The sequence below is a fragment of the Sorex fumeus genome, unplaced genomic scaffold, assembly GCF_029834395.1.
Source record: "Sorex fumeus unplaced genomic scaffold, SorFum_2.1 ptg000007l, whole genome shotgun sequence".
NCBI lineage: Eukaryota > Metazoa > Chordata > Mammalia > Eulipotyphla > Soricidae > Sorex > Sorex fumeus.
Window position 1 is genome coordinate 22,030,420 of NW_026606064.1, and position 27,997 is coordinate 22,058,416.

Genomic DNA, 27,997 nt, shown 5'->3' on the forward strand with positions numbered 1-27,997 from the left:
CCTGCTGTCCACAAGGCTCCCATGTGGCCGCCATCTTTCTTTCCAGAGGGAGGAGGGCGGAAGGGAGCAACACCCTTTCCCCTCTGGGCAGAAATGATTGCCTGGATTAACGCATAGTCCTTTCACTTTTCTGCTCCAAGCTGCTGGGTTCTGCATTAAGCCCTTGTGCTTCTGGGGCTGTGGCCGTGCTGGAGAGCCGCTCGTGGGGGGCAACTGGTGACCTCGGTAGGGCGTGAAGGACGGACCAGAACGCCCCCCTTCCCATGAGGTTTTAGTCGCCCCCACTCCCCCGGCTCATACCTGCTGTCCACAAGGCTCCCATGCGGCCGCCATCCTTCTTTCCAGAGAAGAGAGGGCGAATGGGGCAACACTCTTTCCCCTCTGGGCAGAAATGATGGCCTGGGTTAACTCATCGTCCGTTCATTTTTCTGCTCTAAGCTGCTGGTTTCTGCATTAAGTCCTTGTGTTTCTCGGGCTGTGGCCATGCTCCAAACTTAACTCTGATTTTCAGGGAGAAAGATTGGGTGGTTTACTTCTCATTGATGACTTTGTATATAGAGAGATGTCGCGCGGCTGCGTAAGCGGCCGCGCGGTTTTGAGAAAAAGTCCTCGTTCCCGCATACTCGAGCTGTGTTTGTAGAGGCTTCTGGTCACCAGGGTTCCATCTGGGGGAGGCGGGATGCGGCGCCTACTCCATCTGGAACTTGCCGGTGCTCTCGGCTCTTTTTGGAACCTGTTTTTTCTTTTTTCTTTTCCTCCGGGATCCTGCACCCTCCATGTGTTCCTTCTCTTATTCTGAACGCTTCCTCATTCTTTCATCTTTTTGCAGGTCTTTTTACACTGTTTTATCTTTGAACTCACTATTAGATATTCGATTTCTTCCATGCTGCTGCTGAGACTCTCTAACGTATTTTTTAATGCAGCTACATATTTTCTTTAGATGTGATTTTTTTTTACTCTCCTCAAACATTCTTATGTTTTATGATTCTGTTGAAGTTCTGTTACACTGATGTTTTTCCTGTTAGCAGCATTAGGACTGTCTCTTTGAATTCTTCTTCAAGTAATTTTCATAGCTCTGTTGTATGAGCTGTTTCCAAGCTGTTGTCTTGATCCCTTGATGTGAATTATCTCCTCCATTTCCCCATTAGGTCTGGTATTTCATGGAGGTCCGAGAGAAAGGCAGAAAAAGCTTGTGTTCAAGTTGATCCAGGGGCAGATCTGTACCAGTTTCAACCAGGGGCTGGACTGTGACCAAGGGTTCGCAAAGTTGCTTGTATTCAGAAGTCACTAGGCTGCTGCTGTCCCCCAGTTTTCAGAGGTTGCTGGGAGACATATTTCAGGCTTAAGAGGAGGTTGAGGCCTCAGAACAAGCTGATGACAGAGTGTGCTAGTAGAAACTAGTAAGGATCAAAGTTGGGCTGACTGTGGATCAGAAGAATAAAGCAGGCAGTGGGGCCCCTTGACAAAATGGCTGTGTTTTGAGAAGTCTGCAGAGTCCTGCCTGTCTAGAGAGGTACAGGTTGCTTGCTAGAAATCAGATGAGAACTGGCAGGAGCTAGTGTGTTTGTTTGCTAGGAGTAAGCACTTTTGATAATTGCCTCAGCCCCCAGCTAGCTCAGCTATTTTCCTGGGTGGCACTTTCCTCAGGAATTCGCCCTTAGAGTTTATTACCAGGCAGAGTGAGATCCAACATGGTGCCCGCCAACACTGTGATGGCCAAGTTTTCAGTAGGTCACCGAAAAGGCCTTGTCTGCATCTGCTGCCCCAGTTTGAACCCTGTGATCTCTTGCCTCCTGTTCTAGGGCTGAAGACTGGTGTTCCAGGTGTTGGTACCATTCCTTATCCCCATTCCTCAGGACAGAGTTCTACACTTTAGGAATCTCTTTTCAACCATAATTTGTTGCCCTATGGTGGAGTTTCTTATTTGGCAAGAACATCTCTCTATTGTCTAGAAAGTGTGTTATTTTCTTTTAAATATTTACCCATTAAAATCACTCCATATGAATGAATGGAAAAGAAGTTTTATTCTTCCTGGCAGTGCCATGTGAATACCCTAACTTTATTTTATTTCCATGGAGCATTTTTCAGTTTCCTCTAAATAGGTGATAAATAAGTTATTAACAGGCTTTTATTGTATTTGACAAAGAGCATGAGAATAATTACTACAGCTAAAACTGCAAAGCTGTCAACTCAGATAAATCATCTATTGCTTCTCTGTATGTTTCAAGTCTGACTGGTGAGGTTGAGGTTGCAGTAATGGTCCTTGTGTGTTGACACCTCCCTGGAGGCAAGCTTTGGGTAGTCTTCTGACACAAGAACTTAGGAACTGATCACCTGTCTGGTTTTGCAGGCGAAAGTATGACTTTATCAGAGATGAGATGTGCTTGCATATGGGGGCTTGTTTTCTTACTGCCCAGAAAGACCCACAGACCTCACAACATTCTATCAAGTCTTGTCAGCTCTGCCTCTAAAGGGATTCTAGAATGCAGTCACTTCTCACATCCCATACCATGGTGTCCACCACCACCTGTTGCCTCTGCTACCAAAAAAATCCCCCTTCTTCTCAACAGTTCATTTGCCCCCCCACCAGCCAGAGTGAGGCTTGTACATACCCTCAAATCCGACCATGTCACCATCATTCTCAAAACCTTCCAATGTCATCTGATCTTTATTCACAATAAAATGTCAACTGCTGCCTTTGGTCTATCGAGCCTGGCATGATCAATGGCAGACGGCTTCTCTCATGCATCTGCTGTCACTTCCTCCCAGTTCACGCCAGCCGCCTTAGTCTGCTAGCTCTTCTTTAAGCATATCAAAAAATTCCTTCCTCCTGGGCTTTGCACACACTGTTCTGTCTGCTTGGAACATTTCCAGACAGCCTCAAGGCTTGTGCGGCACGTCCACTGGGTCTTTTTCAAACATCACTTTATCAGAGTGACCTTCCTTGGCTTATTATCCAAAGTAGCTTTATGGCTTTATGTCCCTCCTCCAACTCTCCAGTCCCTTACCAGGCTTCTATTTTTTCCCTCAGACTCATCACCACCTGATATCGTTACAAAAAAAAATACATCCATCTCTCTAATTGTTTACTGTCTACCTCCTCGCCCAGACCAAGCTCCATGAAAGCAGGAATTCTGTCTTGAACACTGCTGTCTCCCTAGGGCCTGGTGAAGAGCAAACATTGGATCATTCACTGTAGGTGACGGCCATGAAGGAACAAAAGAGGCAGGAAGCTGTGGCCCTGTAGTCTACCCCATGGTCTCTAGGGAGAGAGAAGGGCGTTGGCAGGCAGAGCAGGTTTAACCATGCAACAGGTTTCCATAGAGCCCATCACCTGCTTATAAGACTATTGATCGCGATGTTGTTAACAGGAGTCTCCTGGTATCTAGCCTAATTTCTCTTATCTATCATCCACACTGCCACCTGTTTCTAGAACACAGGTGGACTCCACTGTCTTCTGGAAGCACTTTATTCTCTAGAGCAGTGTTTCCCAAAGTGGGTTGCCTTGCAATGCAGCAGAGCTGGGTCTAATCTCTGGCACTGCATGTGGACATCCAAGCCCAGCCTGAGTAGAGAGCCAGGAGGAAGCCTAAGTACTGCTGGATGTATTGCCACCCCTCCCAACATCCTACCCCACAAAAAGAAAAGAAAAGAAAAGAAAAGAAAAGAAAAGAAAAGAAAAAAGTGAGTAATAGTGTACTCTTCCCTGGAATGCTAGAACAATAATCGAGGAAGTGGGAAGTAGCCTCTAGTGCAATAGGAAGGTGCTTTCTATCTGTTCACTTTGAAAAGGTAGATTTGGGAGTAGAAAGACGTTCAAAGGACTGAAATGAAAATGCATAGGAGGACTGAGTGCCTTCTATGCATGTGGGAGGCTCGGGTTCAATCCTTAGGACCACACGGTCTCTTGAATTCTGCAGGGGATAAATCCCTAAGAACAAAGCTAGGCATCGCCCCAAGAACAGCTAGATGTGTCTCATATACATCCTATCTAAAAATGAAGGTAGATATAGCGGTGGTGATTGGGGCAGTGGAGGCTTGCTGTGGAGTAATTTCTTCTGTAAAGGGGTGGAACAAATAAGTTTGGGAATCTTTGCTCTAGAGAATAAATATCAAATTCCTTGGATTGGAAGTTGACTCTCCACACCTTTGTCCTTGGTTTGGGGCCACATTTAAAGGCATTCAGGGGCTATTCCTGGTTCTATACTCAGAAGTGACCCCAAGAGGTACTCAAGGAACAATAGGTGCTACCAGGGACAGAACCAGGGCCAGCCACATGCAAGGCAAGTACCATCTCTCCGGATCCCGCCATAGCCTGCATTTATTTGCTGTGTCCGCCACTTACCTCTTGCATCTATCACTCTGTTCCACCATGAGCTCTAAACTCCAGGGACTCTAACTATGCAGGGAGCATGGCTGTTCGGACGGGACACTTCTATCTCTTCCCATGGCTGGGCCCCCCACTCACTCTTCAAAGTCTGGTTTGCATATTCACCCTCCACTTTCTGTCCTCCCCACAAGTCAACTCTTCCTCTTCATTGTATCTGCCCTCATCCCTGGACACTCCCTGATGATACTGGGTATTCTGGCTCTTTCTCTGCCTCTCTTCCATAGATCCTTGAGGTCAGAAACTCACTGTTAACCTTTCTACACTCTTTTTCCTGTTAACCTTTCTGCAGCTTGCCTGCCAAAGTGCTCTGTTCATAGGAAAAACTAAACTGGGTTTTGAACTAAAATCATAAGTCACATCAATGTCACATAAGAAATCTAAGATAATGCTTTTGAGATTAATGTAAAGCAAACAAACAAACAACAACAACAACAAAACAGGAGCCTGACACAAGTGCCAAACAGAATAAATGTAAGAACAAACACCTCTGCCACTGAGTTTGCTCTGTGAGTGAAGTCTCACAAAAGGGAGAGCGGGAGAAGCAGTGGTGGGGCGCTCTCTGCTCCCCTGAGTCTCTGCAAATATTCCAAATGAGCACGAAGGGGAACTTATAACAAACACAGTGGGATTATACTTGGATCTGGCTGCTCTCACCCTTGCCATTTCTCCCCCTGCTACTGAGGGAAGCAGCTCGCCCCAGGCCTACCTCTTTCTGGTTTCAGTTGACTTGGCCGTCTTGATGGTACTGCCATCTTGGGCGACGTCCCTTTCCTGGGAGGTGGGAGCATCTCTTGCAGGGAGGGGGAGCACCACCGTTTCCTGTGTCACCGGGACCACTTCTTCATCGGCCCCTTGCTGGCCCAGGTGCTGCTTGGCGTAATCAAAACCTTGCACCGGCTACAAAGGGAACAGATTTGCAATCAAGATTCTGGCAAAGTGGGACTCCAAGGGGGAGCTTTCAGAGAAGGCAGGATTAGACAGGGCTCTGCTCAGCTTCCTGATGCACCGCAGTTAACGCCAATCAACACCACAACTTCTCTCCCTGCAAAATTGGATTGCATGTTAATCCCAGCAAGCTACATAAACCTCAGTGGGTACAGGTAAGACTTACCCAGAACAGCAAATAGCACAAACAAGCTGCAAGTATGTAGGTCACAGCAAACTTCTTTAAAGAATTTTAGATCTTGGGTTGAAGTCACTGGTTCTGGTTATCAGACACTCTTTACTGACCTGTTAAACAGACCCTGCTCTGACTTCTACCTAGGACATCTCCATCATCCTTTAACTCCACTCATACAGCTTTTTTCCAATAAGAGGTGTGTTACTTTGGGGAATCACTTGAACTCTGAACCTCAATTTTATCATCTGAAAAATGAAGGTAGCAGCTTTCCCTCTGGAAAGAAATAACAAATCAGAAAACGGAAAGTCAATGTGTGCCTGTGTGTGTGTGTGTGTATGTATGTATGTATGTATGTATGTCTATGTGTCTCTGTGTATGTGTGTGCATGTGTGTGTGTCTTGGGGGGGCATACACACGTGAACAGTATAATCATTCATAATAATACAGTGAAATTTATGGACTCACTCCTTAATCCACGCCTCTCCCTGAAGAGTCTGGCCCTCCTGTAATTCATTACTGAGAAATTAGCAAGGCTTTTTATTACACAAAGTCTGAACTCCCCGGTGAATAGGCCAGCTGTGAGCAAAACCCCACAGACATCTATTAGTGGGGTAATAATAACCCAAGAGGCATGTTCAATTCGTTTCTGGGAATGTCTCTACTCTGCCTACACCCCCTAGCACCACAATGCAGATTTGAGGCAGGAAAATGGGGAGACTTAAAGCAGCTCCGAAAGTAAAGCCTCGGTTCAAATCCTGACAGTGCTACTTGCTAGCTAGCTAGGAGACTCAAAATATGCTGCTGAAATTCTCTGCATATCAGCTTCCTCCTCTATAAAAGGGGGCAAACAGGGTAACAGGTCTGCATTTGAGGAATATTTAACAACCCTCAACTTCAATGAGCAACTTTAATGAAGTAGTGGATTAAATAAGTAAATTTAATCAGTTTGAGGCTAAATGTCTATAAGCACAAAGCAAGTGTGGAACCAATGGTTACATTTTAATAGCACTGGTTTTACTGCTATATCTTATAGCCCAGGTGAAATGAACTTCATTGATTCTCTTCAAGAAAACCTGGCAATGAAACTCAACTTCCACTTAGGTTCCATCAGAACTTGATGTGATTGGCGGTCACATAAAGCCCTCATGGCCGGAACTGTGTATGGCCAGAGTCTCAACACTTAACTGTCATGTTCCAAAACCAGGTGTAGTCCTCATGCTAATCCTGCACAGCTTCCTCACAAGACTTCAAGACATTGGTAGCTCTGCCATAGGGGAGTTCCATAAGTGTCCTCGGAGGCTCGCTCTGGGACGCATCATCACCATTACCACTTTTGGGGGGCCCTCGCACTTTGACCCACCTGGGAGCCTCTGATATTTGAAGCCAGGAACTGGGAATGTATCTCTGAAGTCATGTTTGTTTCTTTCTCTCTCACCAGGGCACTATGTGAACCAGAATAGTGCCTTCGATGCCTGGATCTTGTTCCCAGCACACTGCACTATCCACTCATCCTATAACCATAGGCCACCAATTGTATTCAACTGAGATATTCCTAGAAACTCGTCTTTTTTCCCCCCAGGCCCACCATTTTATTGTTTCCTCTCTTGGTTTTGTAATTTCCATTCGGTTCTTTCCACCCTCGACAAATTTCCCAAATTTTCTCCTTAAAACTGTACCAGGCCCAGGTCACTCCCTCTTTCAAAGTGTCTCATAAGGGGCTGGAGCGATAGTACAACAGGGAGGGCTTTTGCCTTGCACACAGCCCACCCGGGTTCAATCCTAAGCATCTCATAGGGTCCCCTGAGCACCGCCAAGAGTAATTCCTGAGCACAGAGCTAGGAGTGATTCCACATCACAGAGCCAGGAATAAACCCTAAGCATTGCTGGACATGACCCAAAAAGTAAAAATAAATAAATAACTGTCTCACAATATCCAAACTCATTGGCAAGCCAATTCAGGCCCTTCACATTCTGGCTGATCTTAGCCTGCCCATCCTCATCTTCTATTGGCTATTTTCTGCTATACCTCCACACCCATCCCCCACTCCCCACTATTAACTTGTGCAGTTTTGTTCTAACTGTAGTTCTTTTTTTTTTTCTTTTTGGGTCACACCTGACGATGCGCAGGGGTTTCTCCTGGCTTATGCACTCAGGAATTACTTCTGGAAGTGCTCAGGGGACCAGATGGGATGCTGGGAATCAAACCCGGGTCGGCAGCATGCAAAGCAAACACCCTACCCACTGTGCTATCGCTCCAGCCCCCTGTAACTGTAGTTCTTGTGCCTAGAGCTTGGTGCTAGAGATGTAAGGATAAATAGTAACTGGCCCTCTTTTCTCAAGGAGCTCAGGTTCTGCTTCATTTGATATTACTGGACAGTCTTGAGCACATTACACCAATTGTAATTTCTTCCTCAATACAGTTCAAGTAGGTGACAGTAATTACCACTTCCTAGTTTAAAGATGAAGGAGCCAAAGTTTTGAGGTTATGTAGCAAACCTGGATTCACACAGCTGGTCTATGGTGGAGCCAGGATTTGAACTCGTTATTAAGATCCCAAGATTTGGAACATCCAATCACTGCTTGATGATCCTTCTTACACCCTGCTCTTCCTTTTGCAGCTGTCAGCTTGGTTGGGCATCTCCTACCGGAGTTGGTTTGGCTCTTGGGAGGATGTGGGAGTCTCCAATGGCAGCCATGACACCCCAAGACCCTTGAGAGGAGGACAAGCTATCCCTGGCTCTCCCCTCACTCACTTCCCTTTTACTATGCCAACTCACCCTTCATTTAGGGGCGAAGTCATCTCCTGGATATTTCAGGAGCCTGGGTTAATGATGGGATAACAGAGAGAAAATGATAACACACCCTCCACTTACTTTCTGCAAATGCTGACACCTCATTTGGCACTCACAACAACCTCCTGAGGTAGCAGAGCAGACACCATAGTCATCATTTTTCAGGCAAGAAAACAAAAGCAGAATAGTTTAGTGACTTGCCCAAGACCACAAAGGTAAGTGGGAAAGACTCTATACAGTCCTTCTGACACACAGGGCTCAACTCAAAAACCACCTGAAATTAATTAGTTGCCCATTGAACACCCACGAGTGACCCTTGACACCATTCACACAATTTCACTAAGAATCTATAGTTACTTCAGTGACCTTGTCAGGTTATTCCATCAAAATGATCTTCACTAATTTCAAGGGAAGACATGTTCTCAGATCTTTTAAAAGAAGAAAGCCTATGTAATAATTAAAAACTGACTTATTTATAATACTGATTATGGAGTCAGAAAATTGTATAGCAGGTAGGCATTTGCCTTGCATGCAGCCAACTTAGGTTCAATCCCCAGCACCAAATATGGTCCTCTGAGCACCACCAGGAGTGATTCTTAGCACAGAGCGAGGAGTAAAGACTGAACATCACCAGATGTGGTCCTCAAACTAATATATAGCACAGCGGTTAGGGCCTTGCACACAGCCAACCCGAGTTTGATTCCTTAGCCCCTCTCGGAGAGCCTGACAAGCTACCAAGAGTATCTCGCCCGCATGGCAAAGCCTGGCAAGCTACCCGTGAGGTATTCGATATGCCAAAAACAGTAACAACAAGTCTCACAATGTTACTGGGCCCGCTTGAGCTAATTGATGAACAACAGGAGGAGAGTGACAGGACAGTGACAGATATATTTATTAAAAATATATTGACATATGTAATATATTATACATATATATAGTATACATATATATTATATATCATATATTACACATATGTATACATATATAAAACATATCAGCTCAGATTTTAAAAAAATTCACACAATTCACTTAATCCTCACAACATCTAAAGTGAATATTGATATCACTCCCCTTTCCCAAGTGGGAAAACCGAGATATCAAGAGGCCAAACAAAGAGCAGGTGAGAGAGAGGAACCAGTTGATACTCTAGGGGTGACAGGGTGTCCCCAGCAGATGGTGATGCCAAGCACTGCAGGTCTTTCAAGCTCTACCTTGTATCTGGGTTGGGGCCTAACTGCTTTCTCTGAAGGTGGTCTGCTCCAGAGAGCCACAGTCTCTTCAATACCATGATTAAACAAGCAGGAAAAAGCTGTGAGTCCACTGCTAAAAGGTGAGAAGTGAACCCGGATGAAAGGAAGGAAGTGACATAAGGTCTGGCTTCTGGCCCTCCTGGGTTTACATGTTTCTCAGCACTCTACCTGCAAGAACCCATAGGCAATGGCCTAAGGGTTTCCCCCAGGGACCCTCTCTATAAAGAGTGCTCCCACCAAAGCTGCACTTACCTCCTCTTAGCATGCTACATCTGTGGCTGCATCTCTGCCAGACTCCCTCTAACTCTGCAGTTTATATTCTATTTTGTTTTTGCTTTTTTTTTCTGGGGGGGGGGGGGTCACACTTCTCTCTGCTCCCAAATTTACCTTTTCAAAGTGAACAGATAGAAAGCGCCTTCCTATTACACTGGAGGCTACTCCCCACTTCCTCCACTATTGTTTTAGCATTCCAGGGAAGGGAACAGTATTAGGCACTTTGTATTTTATTTTATTTATTTATTTTGTGGGGAGGTGCGGTGCTGGAGAGGTGGGAATACATCCAGCAGCACTCAGGGGTTACTCCTGGCTCTGCACTCATGAATTATTCCTGGTGGTGCTTGGGGAACCATATGGGATGCTGGGGATCAAACCTGGGTCAGCCGCATGTAAGGCAAACGCCCTAACTACTGTACTATCTGCAGCCTGTAGTCTAAATGAGCCCTGTGCTCCTAGTCTATGGGTTGGCAGAGGATACTAGCTTTTTCATTATGCTTGTCCCTGAGAATTCAGTGAATTCTGAAGATACACACACACACACACAGAGAGAGAGAGAGAGAGAGAGAGAGAGAGAGAGAGAGAGAGAGACAGAGAGAGAGAGACAGAGAGAGAGAGACAGAGAGAGAGAGAGACGGTGGTGAGAGTGAGAAGGGATGCAGGCAGCTTTCTTCTCTCAGACTCTGCAGTGTCACTGGGTCACCACCGCAGAGGGACTGCAGTGAGAAAAAGGCACGTCCACGCTTCTGATTTTGGGATAAAAGGGCTTGGGAAGTGAAAGTGTATGGCATAGGCTCATTGAGAGAGAAAACAAGCAGCCCCACAGCACACAGTGGATTCATTCTATCTAGGATCACACACTTAATTTCAACATGAGCCAGGGGTCTCGGGACACACAAAGCAAAGGGTCAGAACATGAAAGGTGCTGAGAAATCCCACAATCTGCCCCACTTTTGACAGCTTTCAGGCCAATAGGTGGGCTGAAACTGTGAGCTGCCCACTCACCGGGACAGATTCGTAAAATTCTGGTTTCATCTAGAACACAAAGATGCCACTGACCACCTCGGGATGGCTTATTTTGCCTTCCTGGCTGAGCTCAGCTTTAATTCTATTACTATTTCATCTGAAAGGCCAGGCTTGTCACTAAGCTAGATGGAAAAGAAAGAACAACCCCATTCTGGAATCGGTTCATTGTTCACTGTGCAGTTTCGAGGTCTGCATCCTTTGTGGCCCACCTGGGCAGCCGGTGCCACAGACACAGAACCACATTCTTCAGGGTGTGCTCTCCCATAAACAATACATGTCATTAAGCTGTTGCTTCCACTGCAGGGGAACGGGGCTAAAACAAGAAAATCCAGTCAACTTGTTTGGCTGAAGCGAGGGACAGTTGTGCAGAAAAAGCAAGGCACATGTGATGCCCACAAGCACCAACTTCCTGAAGGGCTCCCATGAACAGGAAGTCTATTGGGAGTTGCTATCTTGCTCCTGTTCAGGCAGACACAGTGCAGATTTTCTGAGCTGGACAAGATGTTCAGAGAGGTGTGTAAGGTAGAAAGAACCCAAAGACTCAAACTGATGGGCCTGAGACATGCTACTTATGATGCGATTTTGAACCAGTTCTGAATTTTTGTTTGTTTATGGGGTTTTCTTGGGGGTGAGGAGGGGAGAAACTGGGCCACCACATCCAATGATGCTCAGGGTTTATACCTGGCTCTGTAGTCAAAGATCACTCCTGGTGGTGCTCAGAGGCCCCTATGTGGTGCTGGGGATTAAGCTGGGGTTGGCTGCATGCAAGGCAATGCCTTAACTCCTGTATTACCTCTCCAGCTCCAGATCCTGTATATTTTTCTCCTCTATGATTTTAGCAGTAAAATAAAGATGATAAAAAAAATAGCTGCCCTGAACTATCTCACAGGGCTGCTGTGACAAGCATATTAGGCAAGAGACCTCGAGAGACCAGACACTTGTCAGGCATTGGAACACTGTCGAGCAGTACCAGTGATTCCTTTGTGGAATGTCAGGAGGAGGCCGTGAGACTGGAAAATCAGCCTCTGGTGATCCGTCTTCAAGTACCAGAAGCTGAGGCAGACATGTGCAACTGTAGAGAGGCAACAGACACTCCCCCCCCCACCCCCCACCCCCGCCCAAACTGGAGTTAGAGACCAGCCAGCCAGGACTCTGGTCCTGCTTATGAAGGCAGCCTTGGAAAACAAACCACTCAGAGAAGGAAGAAGGACATGAAGAAGGGAAATTTCAAGGGACTCATGTGGTCCCCAAGTTCAGGGTTAGGAGGCAAGAGACCCAGGTCTTCATCAGTTCTGATAAAAACTGTGGATCTGGAAAGGGCCACCCCTCTCCCCCAGGCCCTTTCTGATCTAGCTAGCTTCTTGTTCATGTGCATCCATTTCCTCTTTGAGAACATAACCATTTTTTTCCCAAAGGGCTGCAGTGAGGATTAGGTAAGTTGCTATAGGTAAGGCATATGGAGGTGCTTGTAGCTACACATGAGCAGCAAGAAAGCAGGCCCCAATTACACAACAAAAAGAACACAACTGCCCAAATAGACCTGGAAACTTGGTATTCTAAGCTTCAAAAAAAGTTGGTAAATTTGGTGATGGGCATATTTTGTCGTATTTTGGGGGATGTCTACCTATCCTATAGTACAGGCCAGAGAGTTGTGCTCAGGCCCAGGGGTGCTGAGGGCCATAAGTGCCATACCCAGTGATGCTGGAAGGGTTATGGAGACGTGGGATCAAGTTTAGGGTCTTGCACATGCAAGGTACTTGCTGGAGGGGCTATGAGGTTCCTGGGATTAAACTTGAGGTCTTGCACAAACAAGGTATGTATTCCAGCCTCTTGAGCTAGCTCCCTGGTCTTTTTTAATTTGAGGAAAGAAAAAAGTGGAGGAAGGAGATAAGGAGGCTCTCCTTCAAAATGAGGTGACGATGCTTCTGAAGACATTTGCAAAGGTCTCAAGAATGGGGAAAGGCTTGAGGCTGGAGCAATAGCACAGCAGGAAGGAAGTTTGCCTTGTACGCAGCTGACCCAGGTTCGATTCCCAGCATCTCATATGGTCCCCCGAGCACTGCCAGGAGTAACTGCTGAGTGCAAAGCCAAGAGTAATCCCTGTGCATTACAGGGTGTGACCCCCCCAAAAAAAAAGAGTGGGGAAAGGGATATTGAGGCCCCAAGCCTCAGACACCACCCTCCCAACCCCGTTGTGCCAACCTTTGCTCTCTGTGGCAGGTTCATCATGGTGTCTGGTTTGAAGTCATTCTTGTTCTTCCGGCAGAGCACAGCAGTGATGATGATGATGATGACTGTGACCACAGCGATGGGTGCCAGCACTGCGGCGATGATCCACAGGTTGTTGGGTGGGTTCTTCACCACCGCTGTGGGAAAGAGGCAGCAGGAAGTAGGTGATAGGAAATAGGGAGAGTCGCCTGGATTACCTCCACACCACACACACACACACACACACACACACACACACACACACACACACCCTCACCCCATCCCCGCCACACACCTCAAAAGTCTCAAGTTAGGTGCTGAAAGAGAAAGGCTCTTGCTCTGTACAAATGACTCCAGATCGCTGGGCCTCAGTTTACTCCTCTGTAAGGAGCAGGACATCATCTTGTGAGACAACAGATACGAGTTCATGGGGTGCTTTGTTGTGAATCCTAGCAGATGTGCAACAATTGTAAGCCTTCACTCTTACTAAGAAGAGGAACAGGAAAATGTTGGTATCAATTTCCCCCCTGGAGAGGCCCAAGAGTCAAATGAGAAGAAAAGAAGGGGGAGAGTCTGAGGATGAGGTTGGTGTTGGAGTCACGAAGTATTGGTCAGAGAGAGACAGACTCTATCTATTGTAGCAAAGTGATGAATGAATAAAAGTAGCTGAGTGGATGCGCACCTCCACTCCAATACCAGATGAGAAACTTGGAAATCCCCATTGGTCTCATTGAAAAGGTTAGAGCCAGAGAAAAGAGTAACCTATGTGATTGTCAGAAGGACTTATATGCTACGAGAACTATAAGCTCCAGGTGGGTGGGAGATGAGATGAATGAACCTACAAAGGGCAGTAGGGCTATAATCATGCTAGAGAACAGGGTTTCTCAATCAGAACCATTGGACCCGTTGGGGTCCCAGGATATTTCAAGGAAAGCCACAGGTAAAAATCACATAATGGGTGGCCATGGCACAAGACGAGGGTACCAATTGGTAGGATTTGGGTGTCCCAGAAAAGAAATAAGGCCAGGAGGGTCACAGTCATAAAAAGGTTATGAAACAATGGTCTACTTGCTAGGATTTGGGTCATAACTCTGTCTTTTTATTTTCTCTAAAGTAAATTTTAAATTAAATCACCATAAACAATATTGCAGGCAATTGATGCTAGAGTGATGGCACAGTGGATAGGGTGCTTGCCTTGCATCTTGGGTTCAATGCCTTGCAAGCCTGTCAGAAATGATACCCGATGAGCACAGAGTCAGCAGTAAGCTCTGAGCATCACTGGGTGTGGCAAAAACAAACAAAGAATATTTTTAAAAAGAGCAAATATTGTAACCAATATTATGCCAACATTTAGAGCTAAAATCTACAATGTTTCCAACATTAAAATGCATTTAAAAATGTATATATATATCTATATATATACATTCATTGATAGTTGGAAAGATGAACAGATGGGTGGTTATGGAAAGTACAGTAAAATGGTCATCATGGAAGCTAGATAGTTGGAACATGGGTATTCATGTGTGATTCTTTCAGTTTTTTGCTAGGTTGGGTTCGGTAAACATAAAAAAAGGAAAGGTGTTAACGTGAGATGGATGAGTCTTTCCCAGAATCAGTTTATTTATTTTTAAAAAATTGTATTGATTTTCCTTCAAAATTTTTGTGATTTTTTTGTAACAAAAAGAAATGAATAAGGTAGAAAAGAGTAAGGTTACTGTCTGCTCCCTTCAGATTAGAAATGCAGAGCCTAGGGAGTCACAGTAAAACTCCGGGGACATCTCACACAGGTCCCCTGACTTGACGATGGCCTTTGGAGATGCTGCATTCCTTAAACCAACTCACACACACAGGGGTTATTAGCCCATGATCACTATTAAGGAAACTTAGAAGACACTTCAACCTAATCAACATGGGCAGTATGTTCTTAAAAGAGGACAGAATAAAAACAGTAACCTAAGAACAATTTCCCTTAGGAATAGAGTTCTTGGAACGGAGTGGGGTCTGCAAGAAATCCGAAAACAGATAAAAAGCAGGCAAAAGTTTGTTCTAGCTAGGAAACCTGGCTGGGAAATCTGGCTGAGTGCTGGGGCTATCCTAGAAGATGCTGCAGCCAGGGGATAATGTCTGTTCTCAGCACCCCAGACCTCTTCCTCCACTTCCCAGATCATCTCCTAGACCTCTGGCTTTAAGCATCATCTGTGCTATAAAGATGTTCAGTTATGTATTTTCAACCTGGAACTTTACACTGAACTCTATATTCCTATATGCAACTTTTGACTCAAATTTCCAACTGGATACTTAGGAAATATCACAAATTTAATATGTCCACAACCCAATTCTCAAGCACCTCTCCAAGTTATTCGGTGATTGTCTTCCATCTAGCAAATGAAAATGACACCTCTTTTCTTGTAGTTGCTCAGGCCAATATCCCATGAGTGAGCATGAGTTGGCATTACTAATGCTTCTGAGCAATGAGTGTTACTACAGTCTCAAAGCTCAGGACCAAAGCCTGGAATTTAAAAAAGACTCTAGGAGAATAGGAACTGCAATATTGGTGAGCCCTTAGAAGAGCTTACCCATTTCTTTTTTTCTAACTTCAACTACCAGTTGACTTCAACCATACTTTGTGCACCAAGTTCTACTTCACATTAGGAAGCTCTTGGATCTGGAGTACTATTAGTACAAAAGAACTGCTTTGCCATGGTCTTTTATCAATTGGTGACTAATCACCTTATTAACTTCTGAAAACAGCTCATTAGATAATGTGCTTCTGTTGACACTAAACATTTAATTGCCGATGCTTTTAGCAATTCAGTATTTATAAGTGAGTTTTATGCCATGAGCGTTTTTTAAAGCTTAGTGCCTCTGTGAAAAGACATTAATCTGTCTCTTTTGCTATTTTATTCTAATAAAAATGTATAGAGTATCAGACCGTTATCCTATAATGCATTTATATATGTATTCATTAGCAAGAGAAAAATCTTTTTATGTTTTCTGCTTTTCTTAGCTTTATTGTTTTGGTGGTTATATTCATTCTAGGTGCAGTATGCCAAATCCCTTGGCTTCTAGTTAAATAATGACAAGAGAATAGATTTGTCTTATGCACATTAATAAATTCATTTAACAGTCAAGGCCATAGTAAAAGTAGGTCAACTGAAGTCATCCAAACCCAATATATTCATTGTCCTAGTAATGTAAAACTACAAAGTCCTGTAGAGAGGTGACAAGAAATGGATGGCTATTTAATTTGAAGGAAAACCAGTCGAGGAAGAATAGGAAGAGCAGACACATTCTGAACATCCCTGTGTGAGAGGCACATAGATGATGAGCTCTTCACCTACTACTCTTATCCCCAATTTGCAGAAAAGCAAGCTGAGCACCAGGGAAGGGAGTCATTTTTATTAAAAGTCATTTATCTGAAATTCACAGTTAAGGTCAGTCTCAAGTTAACACATAAATGGAATGGACTGCATAAATGGAAGTGTGTGTGTTTATGTGTGTGTGTGTTTATGTGTGTGTGTGCACACGAATACACACGTGCATACACATAATTATTTGTAGGAAGGAATAAAGTCAAGGGGTTCATATAATCTAAACTCAGAACAAGTTATTCTGATATGGAACAAAGGTTGAAAAGAGAACGAATCCATTCAAAAATGTTTCTAGAAAGGCTGCTGGGTGGCTCTGCAGCTCCCGGAGAATGCACCAGGTTCCAAAAAGAGCCGAGATCACTGGGAAGTCCCAGATGGGGTAGGTGCCGCATCCTGCCTCCTCCAGATGGAGCCCCGGTGACCATGAGCCTCTACAAGCATAGCTCGAGTATGCGGGAACCAGGACCTTTACTCCAAACCACGTGGCCGCATAAGTGGCCGCGTGACATCTCCCTATATACAAAGTGATCAATGGAAAGTAAATCATCCAATATTTCTCCCTGAAAATCAGGCTTAACTCTTACACAAACCACAACAACCAATAGGAGAGAGAGAGAACAAAAGGGAATGCCCTGCCACAGAGGCAGGGTGGGATGGGGGGGTGGGAGGGACACTGGGATCCATGGTGGTGGGAAATGGTCACTGGTGGAGGGATGGGTATTCAAAATAAATTAATTAATTAAAAAATAATAAAAAAGAAAATATGAAACTATATTGATAATTTTTAATAAAAACGTTTCTAATTCACTTTAATCGGGTATGGAGTTGGGTGGGTGGGAGGGGAGCTGGGACACACCGAGGGGCTATTCCTGATTACTGAGAGGTACCACCTAGTGGTGCTCAGGATCTACCATATGTGGTGCCAGGCACAGAACCAGGGTTGGTGAAGTGCAAAGCAAGTGCCTTTCCCTGTATACTATCCCTCCGACTCCTTGAATTCACTTGTGAGACTGTCAAACATCATAGTTCATGGCTGGTATGAGTAGATATGAGGGAGGGTCCCCCAGGGTGCAGTCAGTGGCAGCTGCTCAGTCCATGTTGTTCCCCTGCTCAAAGCAACCTGGTCTCATATCCCACCAAGCAGGATCAGGTGCCTGAGACTGTTGTGTTCCCTCCTCAGAACTCCTGACTTCATTGCGGCTCCATCAGTGCCTCCTTGATGGGTTCTGCCATCCCCCTGCCTAGAACCTTGTCCTTAATGTCCTTAGATACTTACTCAAAGGTTACTTCCTCAATGCTCCTCTTCTTGACCTCCCAACAATTTAAAATCATAACTATCATCGTCTTGACATCCCTTGACCCTTCCTTGTTAATTTTTCTCCACAGCACTTAAGAGCATCTAACATGTCATTTATTTTGTTCATTTGACACCCAACTGCTCAAGAAAGGGAGCCCAGAAGCAGAGGGGAGGTTGGCAGTTTCTTTCATTCCTCTGTCTCCAGTGCATGGCACAGTGCAAGGTGAATAAAAGGTATGCAAAGAGACTTTGTTGAAGGAATGAATGCATATATATCTCCTAAGTTCTGCTTGAAAATATAGTATCACTGTCATCCTATTGTTCATTGATTTACTCGAGCGGGCGCCAGTAATGTCTCCATTCGCCCCAGCCCTGAGATTTTAGCAGCTTCTCCTTACTTGTCTTTCCCAATGCTGCTGTATTGGAGGCTCTTTCAGGATCAGGAGACTAAGACCTGTTATTGTTACTGTTCTGGCATATTGAATATGCCACGAGTAGCTTGGCAAGCTCTGCCGTGTGAAACTCTAGTAGACATTTAATATTAATAGAACCCCTCTGGTTGGAAACCAAACTTGCAATTGATTCCATCCCCCCTTCCCCACTCTAGCCCCAGGTAGCCACTTCCTCTTTGCAGCAGGAGTCTCCCCTCCAAGACCATCACCTTTCACCACGCCTGCAATGATTTTCACACGTGTTCTCTCAATGCATTTCTTTCTAACACACCATTCACATCTATATTTCAAGTTTGAAAATAAATATTTGAAGCATCAATGCAGAAGTATTCTTGAAAAAATGCTTCATCTCTGAAAATCATTAAAATATCCCTGTTACCAATACATTTCTAAACACAAAATTGACTGCCATGGTGTTACTTCTGTGGAGCGAGAGAAACTCATTTTCGAAACAGATAAAATTCAGTCTTGAGATGTGAATGGTATGAGTGACAGCCTTTTAATTATTTGTTTATTTTAACTTTCTGTAGCCTTTGTGATCCTTCAGCATGCAAAACTTCATACAAGAAGGTCCACAAAGGAACCAGAGCTGCCTTATGTTATCCAGTTAAGCCAGAGCTGGGAATGCCCCTGGGTGTTCTGAGAAAGTGCTGAGAAAGGAACCCCGGGGAACCCCCATTTAAAAAGATGCGGCAAAGCCAGTGAAGCAAGTAGTTAGCCTAACCAGAGGTGGAATCAAAGACCATGGAGCAGGGAGGAGAGAAGCAAAAGGAAGGAAATTAATGGTGTTTCAGACAGGTGGCGGAGAATAACCATTTCTAGGCACAGGTGTGTCTGTGTAGACCAGCAAATATGAAAGCCATAACCTGCAGGCCGGCTCATCATTTGGAAGCCACATTCAAAAACGGATAAAGGGAGGGGAAGTCGGAGAGGAAAACCATGATCTCTGTCAGTTTCTAAAGCAGCATGGGTCACATCCGGCGATGCTTAGGGGTTCGTCCTGGCTCTGCACTCAGGAGTTACTCCTGGCAGTGCTCCGGGGACTATATGGATGCCGGGGATCGAACCCAGGTAGGCCGTGTTCAAGGCAAAAGCCCTATCCACCGTACTACGGCTCTGGCCCAACCCTAACATTTCTACCACACAATCTCCCACCTTCCCACCTTGATCACCTCCAGCTCCATTTACTCAATTTCTTTTCCTTTTTTAACTGTTGTGAAAGCAGTACTTAGGAATCCTGATCCACTTCTAGCAGTACTCTGGGGCCATATGGTGCCAAGGATTGAACCCAGGCTTTGCACTGATAAGCATGTGATCTTCCCCGGGGCCACAACCCCACCCCCACCTGTCTTTCAGCTCTTATTTAGGTCTCTAATACCTGAGCAAACCACCACACAGCCTCCTTACCATTCCTGCTTCTTCCCATCCTTGTCATTGCTGGTAAATGAACTTCCCTTCATAAAAGGCACGTTCCAATAATATTTGTCCCTGTTCAGAAATCTTCAATAGCTCCTTGCAGCAGATCATACCCCCAACAATTTATTTGTCCTGCCTTCCAAAAGTCTTCCTTATTCCATCAATACCATCAATGCCTCCCAACTTTTCAATACCACAGGCAATGAGAACTTCTCATTCCATACTTCGTACTGTTTGTTTATCTGCGTTTTGCCCATGCTACTAGTAACCTCCTAGAATGCTTCCACCCTTTCTGCTGGAATTCTTAGCATGAAACAATCAAAAGACACATACTTGAAGACTGATCCAGAATCCTATCTTGGCCACCTAGTGCCAATTCTGATATGTGGACTCATCTTAACTTGGAGATGAATAAGTGAGAAAAATCTACATACAGCAAAGAGTACTATTGCAAACCATGGGCATCAAAAAGGCTTTTGTTGTTGTTTGTGTTTGGTTTGGAGGCTACACCTGGCAGAGCTCAGGGTTTGCTCTTGGCACTGTGCTCAGGAATCAACCCAGTAGGCTTAGAGGTGGAGGGGGCCATATGGAATGCTGGGACTGAACCCAAGTGGGCCGTGAACTCAAGGCAAATGCCCTAACTGCGGTACTATAGCTCTAGCCAAAGCAGTTCGTATTTTTATTATCTATTTGCTGTCCATTGTTTCTTGATGCCTCTTTAGAGCATTCTCACTCAGCTGACCCTGTATCTACTGCCTCCTCAAAGCACTTTCCCAAAGTCTATTCTTTTCTATCTCCATTAATGCCTCTGGGTTCCTTAAGGGAATGGACCAGATTTTACCTACTCCTGTTTATTTGCTTTCTGGTTTTGGTTACTGAGCCAAGCTGTGCTGAGGCCTGAACTCAGGGATTTGCATAGGCAAAGCATGTGCTTTACCAGTTGAGCCACGTTGTTAGGCCCAGGTCACGTCTGCTTTATGTCCTCTAATACGGAGCACATACAGGATTCCATCAATGCTTATTAACTCACATTATCTTTCAGTTTATAGCTGACAAATATAATCTTTAGGTATGGAGATTTCTCCAGCTGTCTGCTAAACTATATCAGGAAGAGGAGTGGAGTATGACTTAAGGATAAAATATCATTCTAAATCTAAGCGTTAAAACATATGCCCCAACTCACTGCTTCAAGCAACACAGAAAACAGTTGATTTAAGAACCTTCTAGAAGAAAAAATACATTTAGCTTTGGGGCCATTGTCATGGTTTTTGGGAATCACATTGAATTATAGGAAACATTTAATGGGATTAAAAATAGCAAATGGAAAGACAGCCCCTTACGGTCAGCTTGCAGAAGGACAACGTGATGGAGGGTGAGCGCCATTCTCTGGGAGTCAATGGTGCTGAGGATCTTGGCAGCTGCAGTGCCCAACAGTGGCTTCCCGTTGTACAGGGTGTAGTAAGTGAGCTCTGCTGGGTCCTTGGGTCCTGGTACCCGCTGCATCTTGACCATCTTTCAGAAAAAGAGAAACAGTATTTACATCTTACATCAATCCTGCTCTCACCTCAATGATGGCTCTCTCTGTGTCGAAGCTTTCCTTGGATCCACAAAGACTATTTCAGGCTTCTGTATATTTTATAAAACTTATACAATTTCTGTATATTTTTCTGTCACCAACACTCCCAAGAAACAGGAGGAGAAAAGGATTTGAATATCTGGGAAGAACCCTTTGAGGATGGAGACAAAAAGGCTGAGGAAGAGATGTTTTCTGGCCTCTAGGGAACTCTGGCCTCATTTGAAAATAGGCCCTCACATTAATTCAGGGCATGTGGGTTATTCGCCACAAGATGTCTAATTTCAAATTGTCAGACAGAAAAAAAAAAAACGGAAAACAATGAACTTAAGCATCTGCAATTCAAACCATCTCAGAACAAAGCAATACATGGAAAATCAAAGTTCTTTTCCCAAAATAACCTTTGTTGATTTTACTCATGGTACCAAAAATCATCAAGAAATAACATTATGGAGGGGTTGAGAGACAGTACGGCAGGTAGGGCACTTGCCTTACATGCACCCCGCTTGGTTCAGTTCCTAGAACCCCATATAGTCCCCTTGAGATGCTGACAGGAGTGATTCCTGAGCACAGAGCCAGGAGTAATCCCTGAGCATCTCAGGGTGTGGCCCCAAAATAAAAACAAACAAAAAGAAATGATCTAAGGGAGGCCAGAGAGATAGTACAGTTGGTAAAGTGTTTGCCATTCACACAATCAACCCAGGTTCATTCCCTAATATCCAGTATGGTACCCTGAGCACCACCAGGAGTGATCCCTGAGTGCTGAACCAGAAGTAATCCCAGAGGACAATGGGTGTGACCAAAACAAAGAAAAACAAAACAAAAAGAGATGACTTAAGGTCTAAAGAGAGTTCAAGGATCCGAGCACATGCTTTGTATTCAGTAAGCCTAGGTTCTATCTCAGGCCCTAAATGGTTGAAGGCAACCTCTGAGCACTGCTAGGTGTGACCCAAAAAGAAAAGGAGGGAAAAAAATGACAAAATAAAGCAAAATAAAGAAATCCCTTTACCACAAATAAATTGCTATTATCATTTCAGAATATTTGGTTTCTATTCTTTGCTCTTTTTCATATAAACCTTTTATTATTTTATAAGATTTTTCCTCATCCTCACATGTAGCATTTATATCTTGTTATTTTCTCATATCTTCCAACATTAATCCTAAAGTATATGCTAATTTCTACATGGCATTATGAGATATGCCTCATAAACATAACTAATCCTTTATTTTTAATATTTAGGAAGCTACAAATATTTATTGTCATAATTTATAAACATTATCGATAGTAAAATATATAGTATAGTTTCCCCAAAGTATATATTATTAATTTTCATAGATAAAAATATTATATAGGATAAGTAAAAAGTAAAGTAAAGGCCCTCCCGTTGATCGTCGATTTGCTCGAGCGGGCCCAGTAACGTCTCCATTGGAGACTTTGTTGTTACTGTGTTTGGCATATCGAATACTCTCGGTAGCTTGCCAGGCTCTCCAAGAGGGGCGGAGGAATCGAACTCGGGTCAGCCATGTTGGCCGCTTGTAAGGCGAACGCCCTACCGCTGTGCTATCGCTCCAGCCCCTATATAGGATAAAAATGATATTATTAAAGTGTTCATAGTGGCCTTATTCAAATAACAAAAAAACTGAAAATTCGAATGAGTTAACAAAAAAATCTGAAAATCAAGTGAGTCCTAACATACTGAAATATTAGAGTAGTAAAAGGCCATGAACTATAGTTATTTGTGTCAATATTTGTTTTTAAGCCTGACATAGAGCAAAAAAAAAAAAAAAGACCAAGTAAAAATATAAATTCAAGGGACCAGAATGATTGCTCAGTGGGTAGGGTGCTCCCCTTGCACATAGCTGACCCACGGGTTCAATCCCTGGAAGTCCATAAGGTCCCCAGAGCCTGCCAGGAGTGATCCACGAGCACAGAGTCAGGAGTAAGCCCAGAGCACCTCCAGATGTGGCCCCAAAATAACAACACAAAAAACTAAGGGGTCAGGCTGGGGTGGAAAACTGGGGACAATTGTGTAGGGAAGGTCACATTGGTGGTGGGATTGATGTTTGGACACTGAATGCTCGTAACAACTGTATTATAAACAACTTTGTTTATAATAATCAAACAAATAAGCCATAAACCACGATGTTTAAATAAAGTTAAAATTTTTTTTAATTTAAAACAAAAATAAAATAATGTACTATTTACCAGATACAGACATGGCAAAATAATAAAAGAAAAACCTATGCATCAAATAAAGGCATGATTAAATAGAAAGTTTGGAAATATACCCAACTCTTAGAAAGGGAGCGAGCACACATAATCAGAAAAGAGAGAGAAAAGATTTCTGGGGTAAAGTTTTTCAGTTAATGGATCCTTTTTATTAATAATCTTTAAACTTTATGTATTTTTACACTCTTTTGAATGTGTGTCATATGAAAACAGAAATAGATATTACTACAACCCAATAAAAAGTGATTTTAAAGAAACTGACAAGACACTTCAGAAGGAAAATATCTAGTTAGTAAGTATACAAAATTTCTCGATAGGGTAACCTAAAATTAAAACCATGAGATGCCCATTACAATGACTAAAAGGATGAGGACATACATTGTGATGAGCGTAAGAGAGGATGTGGAATAATTAAAATTCAATATGAGCTTGGTAGAGAATGTAAATGGACCACTTTGGAAAAGTATAGTTTCTCATAGAACTAACACACACAAATCCTATGACTCAGCAATTTCACTTCTACATATTCAAAAGAAATAAAAGCATATTTATAGGAGAATATTCATAGCAGCTTTATTTATAATATCAAACAACTGGAAGAAGTTAGAGTCAATCAACAGAATGGATGGAAAAAATGAATAAATGAACTATGTATATTCACACAAGAGATTTTTTTTCAGCAATCAACAGAAACAAACTAATGAATTAAAACAACAAGGGTGAATCTTAAAAATACCATATTGAGTCAAACAAGCTTTATACAAGAGAAAATATTATAGGAACCCAGTTATAAGAATTTCTACAATGTTCTATGGTATTTCTATATTAGTTTATGTTATAGAAATTATATGTTTTATCAAGGATAAAGTATAACATAATACAGCCTTTTGTGGAGGGGGGGGGGTTGGTGCCACATCCTGTAGTGCTCAGGGCTTACTTCTGGTTCTGCACTCAGGGATCACTCCTAGCCATATTTGGGGTGTTTTAGAGCTTTGCCTCTCTCTTTTTTCTAAGAGTTAGGTATATTTCCAAATTTCCTATATAAATCTTTATTTTATCTAGATAATAGGTATATGGGAGCTTATTGTATAAAATTTTCAACTTTTCTGTGAGTTTAAAAATGTTCAATACGGGTGGAACGATAGTGCAGCAGGGAGGGTTTGCCTTGCACACGGCTGATCAAATTTGATCTCTGGCATCGCATTTGGTTCCTCGAGCACTGCCAGGAGTAATTTCTGAGTGCAGAGACAAGGAGAAACCCCTGAGCATTACTGGGCGTGACCCAAAAAGACAACAAAAAAATGTTCATAATAAAATGTTAAGGAGAGGAAAGTAGAATTAAAAACAAGGTCTTGTTGACATTTATATTTGAAAACCAGCATGCTAAACAAAATTATGACTTCTTCAGGCAGATCTTCAGGTTGAGCTTTAGGAATACTGACATCCCTGAAGGAGTCCAGGATGCAGCCAGCCTTGCCCATACAGACTTGGTCAGAGAACTTCTTTGCCTCACAGTCCCCTACAGGATTGTTTTCTGAACACTGACTGAGAAACATTGCAGTTACCCTTCCCTCATTAGTGTTGGGCTCTCACTCCTCAAAAAATTTTTTTGGAAAGTAAGTTTATAAGTAATCTATAAGGATTGGTCTAACACTCACCCGTCACCCATCTGGTCATAACTATGTGTTGAAAGGAGTCATTTCTCTACATTTTACTACCTAGGGCAGGTGAAAATGGTATCTTGTGATGGTGAAAACTTGCTTTATGCTGATGACAAATGGAGTCTAATTTTTTTACATGTTTATTGGTCACATATATTTATCTTTGAAGCCAATGTTACAAATACAGCCACTAGAAAAATAACTTTAAATTCTAGACGCCTAAATTTCCACAGTCATGAGGGTGGCTCACCTTTTTTAAACTGGGTACAGAAAAAGTCCTCTGGGTAGAAATATGATGTAAACTGTGGGATAAATTTTATTTAGGGGACTTGGGCATATTATTCCTTCCCATTGTAGAAGAGGAAATAGGGAGGAAATAATAGTGTTAGTACAAACAGGCAGAAGGTGAACGAGCATCCAACTAACAACTCCATTTAAATGCTATGTAATAGTGAATTGCTCTTAGTAAGAGTTCTTAAAGGGTGATGTTAGAATATGATCTACAACCTCTGGAATTAGAGGTTTGCAGAAATAAGTTCCTATTTGCTTCATTTACTTTCAAGCAATGAAAGGGGTTATGCACACTGAGTACTCAAGAAATGAGGGAGAGAACATCTTAATGGGCACTTTAGGACAGGTAGATGTGGTATGTTCCTTAGATTTACAAAGAACACCAAGATTATAGGATGGATCCTTCAGCTGAGGCAGAACACATTTCATTGTCCTCAGTGCCAACAACTTTCTTCTTGTTATCTAAATAGGCATGTATTTCAGGGTTCACAAGGACCCCATAGGGAGGAAATCACAAACCTGTCACAAGAACTTCACCATCACTTTAGCTGTCACAGACCTGAAAGTCTTAGAAACCCAAAGCAACATCCAATATGACAGAGATCAAAATCACCCGCTGTGACACAGGGACCTGAAATCACCTCGAGGGCACCATGCTGTTTCAGGAAGGGAGGAATATTCTAGAAGACCTAGGAGCATGGTTTATAGATAGATTGTGGTAATGTCTGCAATTTCCTTTCAAATGCTTCCTCTTAGAATAACTGGTGTGTGTGTGTGTGTGTGTGTGTGTGTGTGTGTGTGTGTGTGTAGGGGGGGTTAAGTTATACACTAGATGTGGTCTATTCAGGAGTTCACATTCCAGGAGCAGTAAGCTAGACTCCAGTTTGGAAGCCCACATTCTAGAGGCAACAACCAACAGCACTTCTGCAATTTGCTATCTTGCTCAACAGAGCTTTGTTAAATTACCATAGCAAATGTTAGAAATGGACTCTACCTTAGCATCAGTAGTATTCTAGGGTTGTGGATTGGCTGGAACAGGATAGAGATTGCTCCACTCTTAAACTGGATGGTGTTAAGGCACTTGCCTTACACACAGGCATCCCAGGTACCACCTATGGTCCCCTAAGCACCATCAGGGGTCACTCCTGAGCAGAGCAGGGTAGCCCTTAGTACTTTTGGGTCCAAACCATCACTACCACTCTCACCCCACCCTCTTACCCCCACCCACAGACAATCTAGGAAGACATTCTGCTACGAAAATGGTTACTCTATTTGTTGGGTTCCCTCAGAAAGTAGGCTCTGAGAACTTGTGCTTTTAGTTTATGTGGGAAGTACAAGGAAGTGACAGAAGGGTGAGTTAAGAAAGGGTGAATTATTGCCACTTGCCACAGTGGAAACAAAAGCTAAATTCTGGGAAGAAAGCTCTGAAAGTAACCTAAAACACAAGCTTCAGGATTCTCCTAGCCAAGAGGCAAGAGAGCTGAGGTTTTATATCCCTCCCCTCCCCATTACTGGTGAATTCCCCAGCACTACAGGCGATCCCTGGCACGGGCAATGTGTATTCTGGAACATTTCAAGAGCTGCCCTTTAATAAAGAATCGGAGACCAACAGTCATAGAAATGATAAAGGAACTGAGGCAAAAGCATCAGTAGTGTCTGCTACAGCCTTCTAGTCTGTGGTCATGTGTCCATCATGAACGTGGAGGGCTCTGTGCATTGAAATGAAATAAATAAAGAGAACAGAACCTTACATCTGCAGTATGAATTGGTACATCCCCAACCACAGTAAAAGTAGTGAGAGGAATGAAAGCACCAAGAACTGGCACTTGGTCCTACAGAATAGGCTGATAATTTCTTCTCACGTACTAATAACTCTGGGTAATAGATATTTCCACATACACAGAACTTGTTCCTGAACCTCCTTTCCTTTTAATCTTGAGGTGAGGCCATCGAGGGAGTCTTGAGCCCTCCTCCTCCATCATGCTTTTGATGGCTAGGACACACAACCCCCAAAATCCACCAACAGTGTTGGTAGCTGCCTTCTCTGCTTGCAGCATAAAGGCTGCTCTGTAGACAGCATGACCGGCTTAGTCAAGCAGTAAGTCCCTTTTCTCGAAGATCCCTGTGCACACACCCACCTGCACAGTGTAGCTCCCCAAGGTGGTGGCCCGCTTAAATCTCCGGCCTTGCTGCTGGGACATCATGAAGAGCTGGGCTAGACGCTGCTCCATGACCCGGGCGAAGCTCTGGTTGTGCAGGCCCACCAGTGAATTGTCCACACCCTGCAGCACTGTGGATGCAGAAGGCAAAGGAGATTCTTAGAACAGCAGTTTTGAGCACAGGACCATGGACCACTGTTGATTCGCAGGCATTTAGAGGCTGGAACCACTGTGCTACCTTGGTGGCTGCTAACTGGAGGTCCACAAATTGGTATTTGGACTGGTGCTGAGCAGTAGGCCTAAAAGGGTTGGCAACCACTGACATAGAAGACAGTCTCCCTGCTGGCTGTGAAACATGATCACTGCCAGTCTTACACTAGCCACTGACAGCCATAGGCCTACCTTCTGGTAGCGGATCTAGGCATCTTACCCCAGTGCCTCGTAACAGCCCCAGGAGTCAGGAATTCCTTCAGCATATTAGAAGTACT

The 27,997-nt window shown here is 43.7% G+C and overlaps 1 protein-coding gene across 1 annotated transcript in view; it reads right to left on the reverse strand.

Annotated features, from left to right (window-relative positions):
* The window catches only part of KIAA1549L (KIAA1549 like), a 310,071-nt gene that overhangs the window by 75,400 nt on the left and 206,674 nt on the right, over nucleotides 1–27,997 (reverse strand). Inside the window, exons 9-12 of the mRNA XM_056135481.1 lie at nucleotides 27,489–27,640; nucleotides 20,936–21,107; nucleotides 13,054–13,217; nucleotides 5,097–5,287 (exon numbers count right to left, since the gene is read on the reverse strand). Coding sequence (XP_055991456.1) covers nucleotides 5,097–5,287; nucleotides 13,054–13,217; nucleotides 20,936–21,107; nucleotides 27,489–27,640 — 679 coding nt within the window. The remainder of the gene's footprint in view (nucleotides 1–5,096; nucleotides 5,288–13,053; nucleotides 13,218–20,935; nucleotides 21,108–27,488; nucleotides 27,641–27,997) is intronic.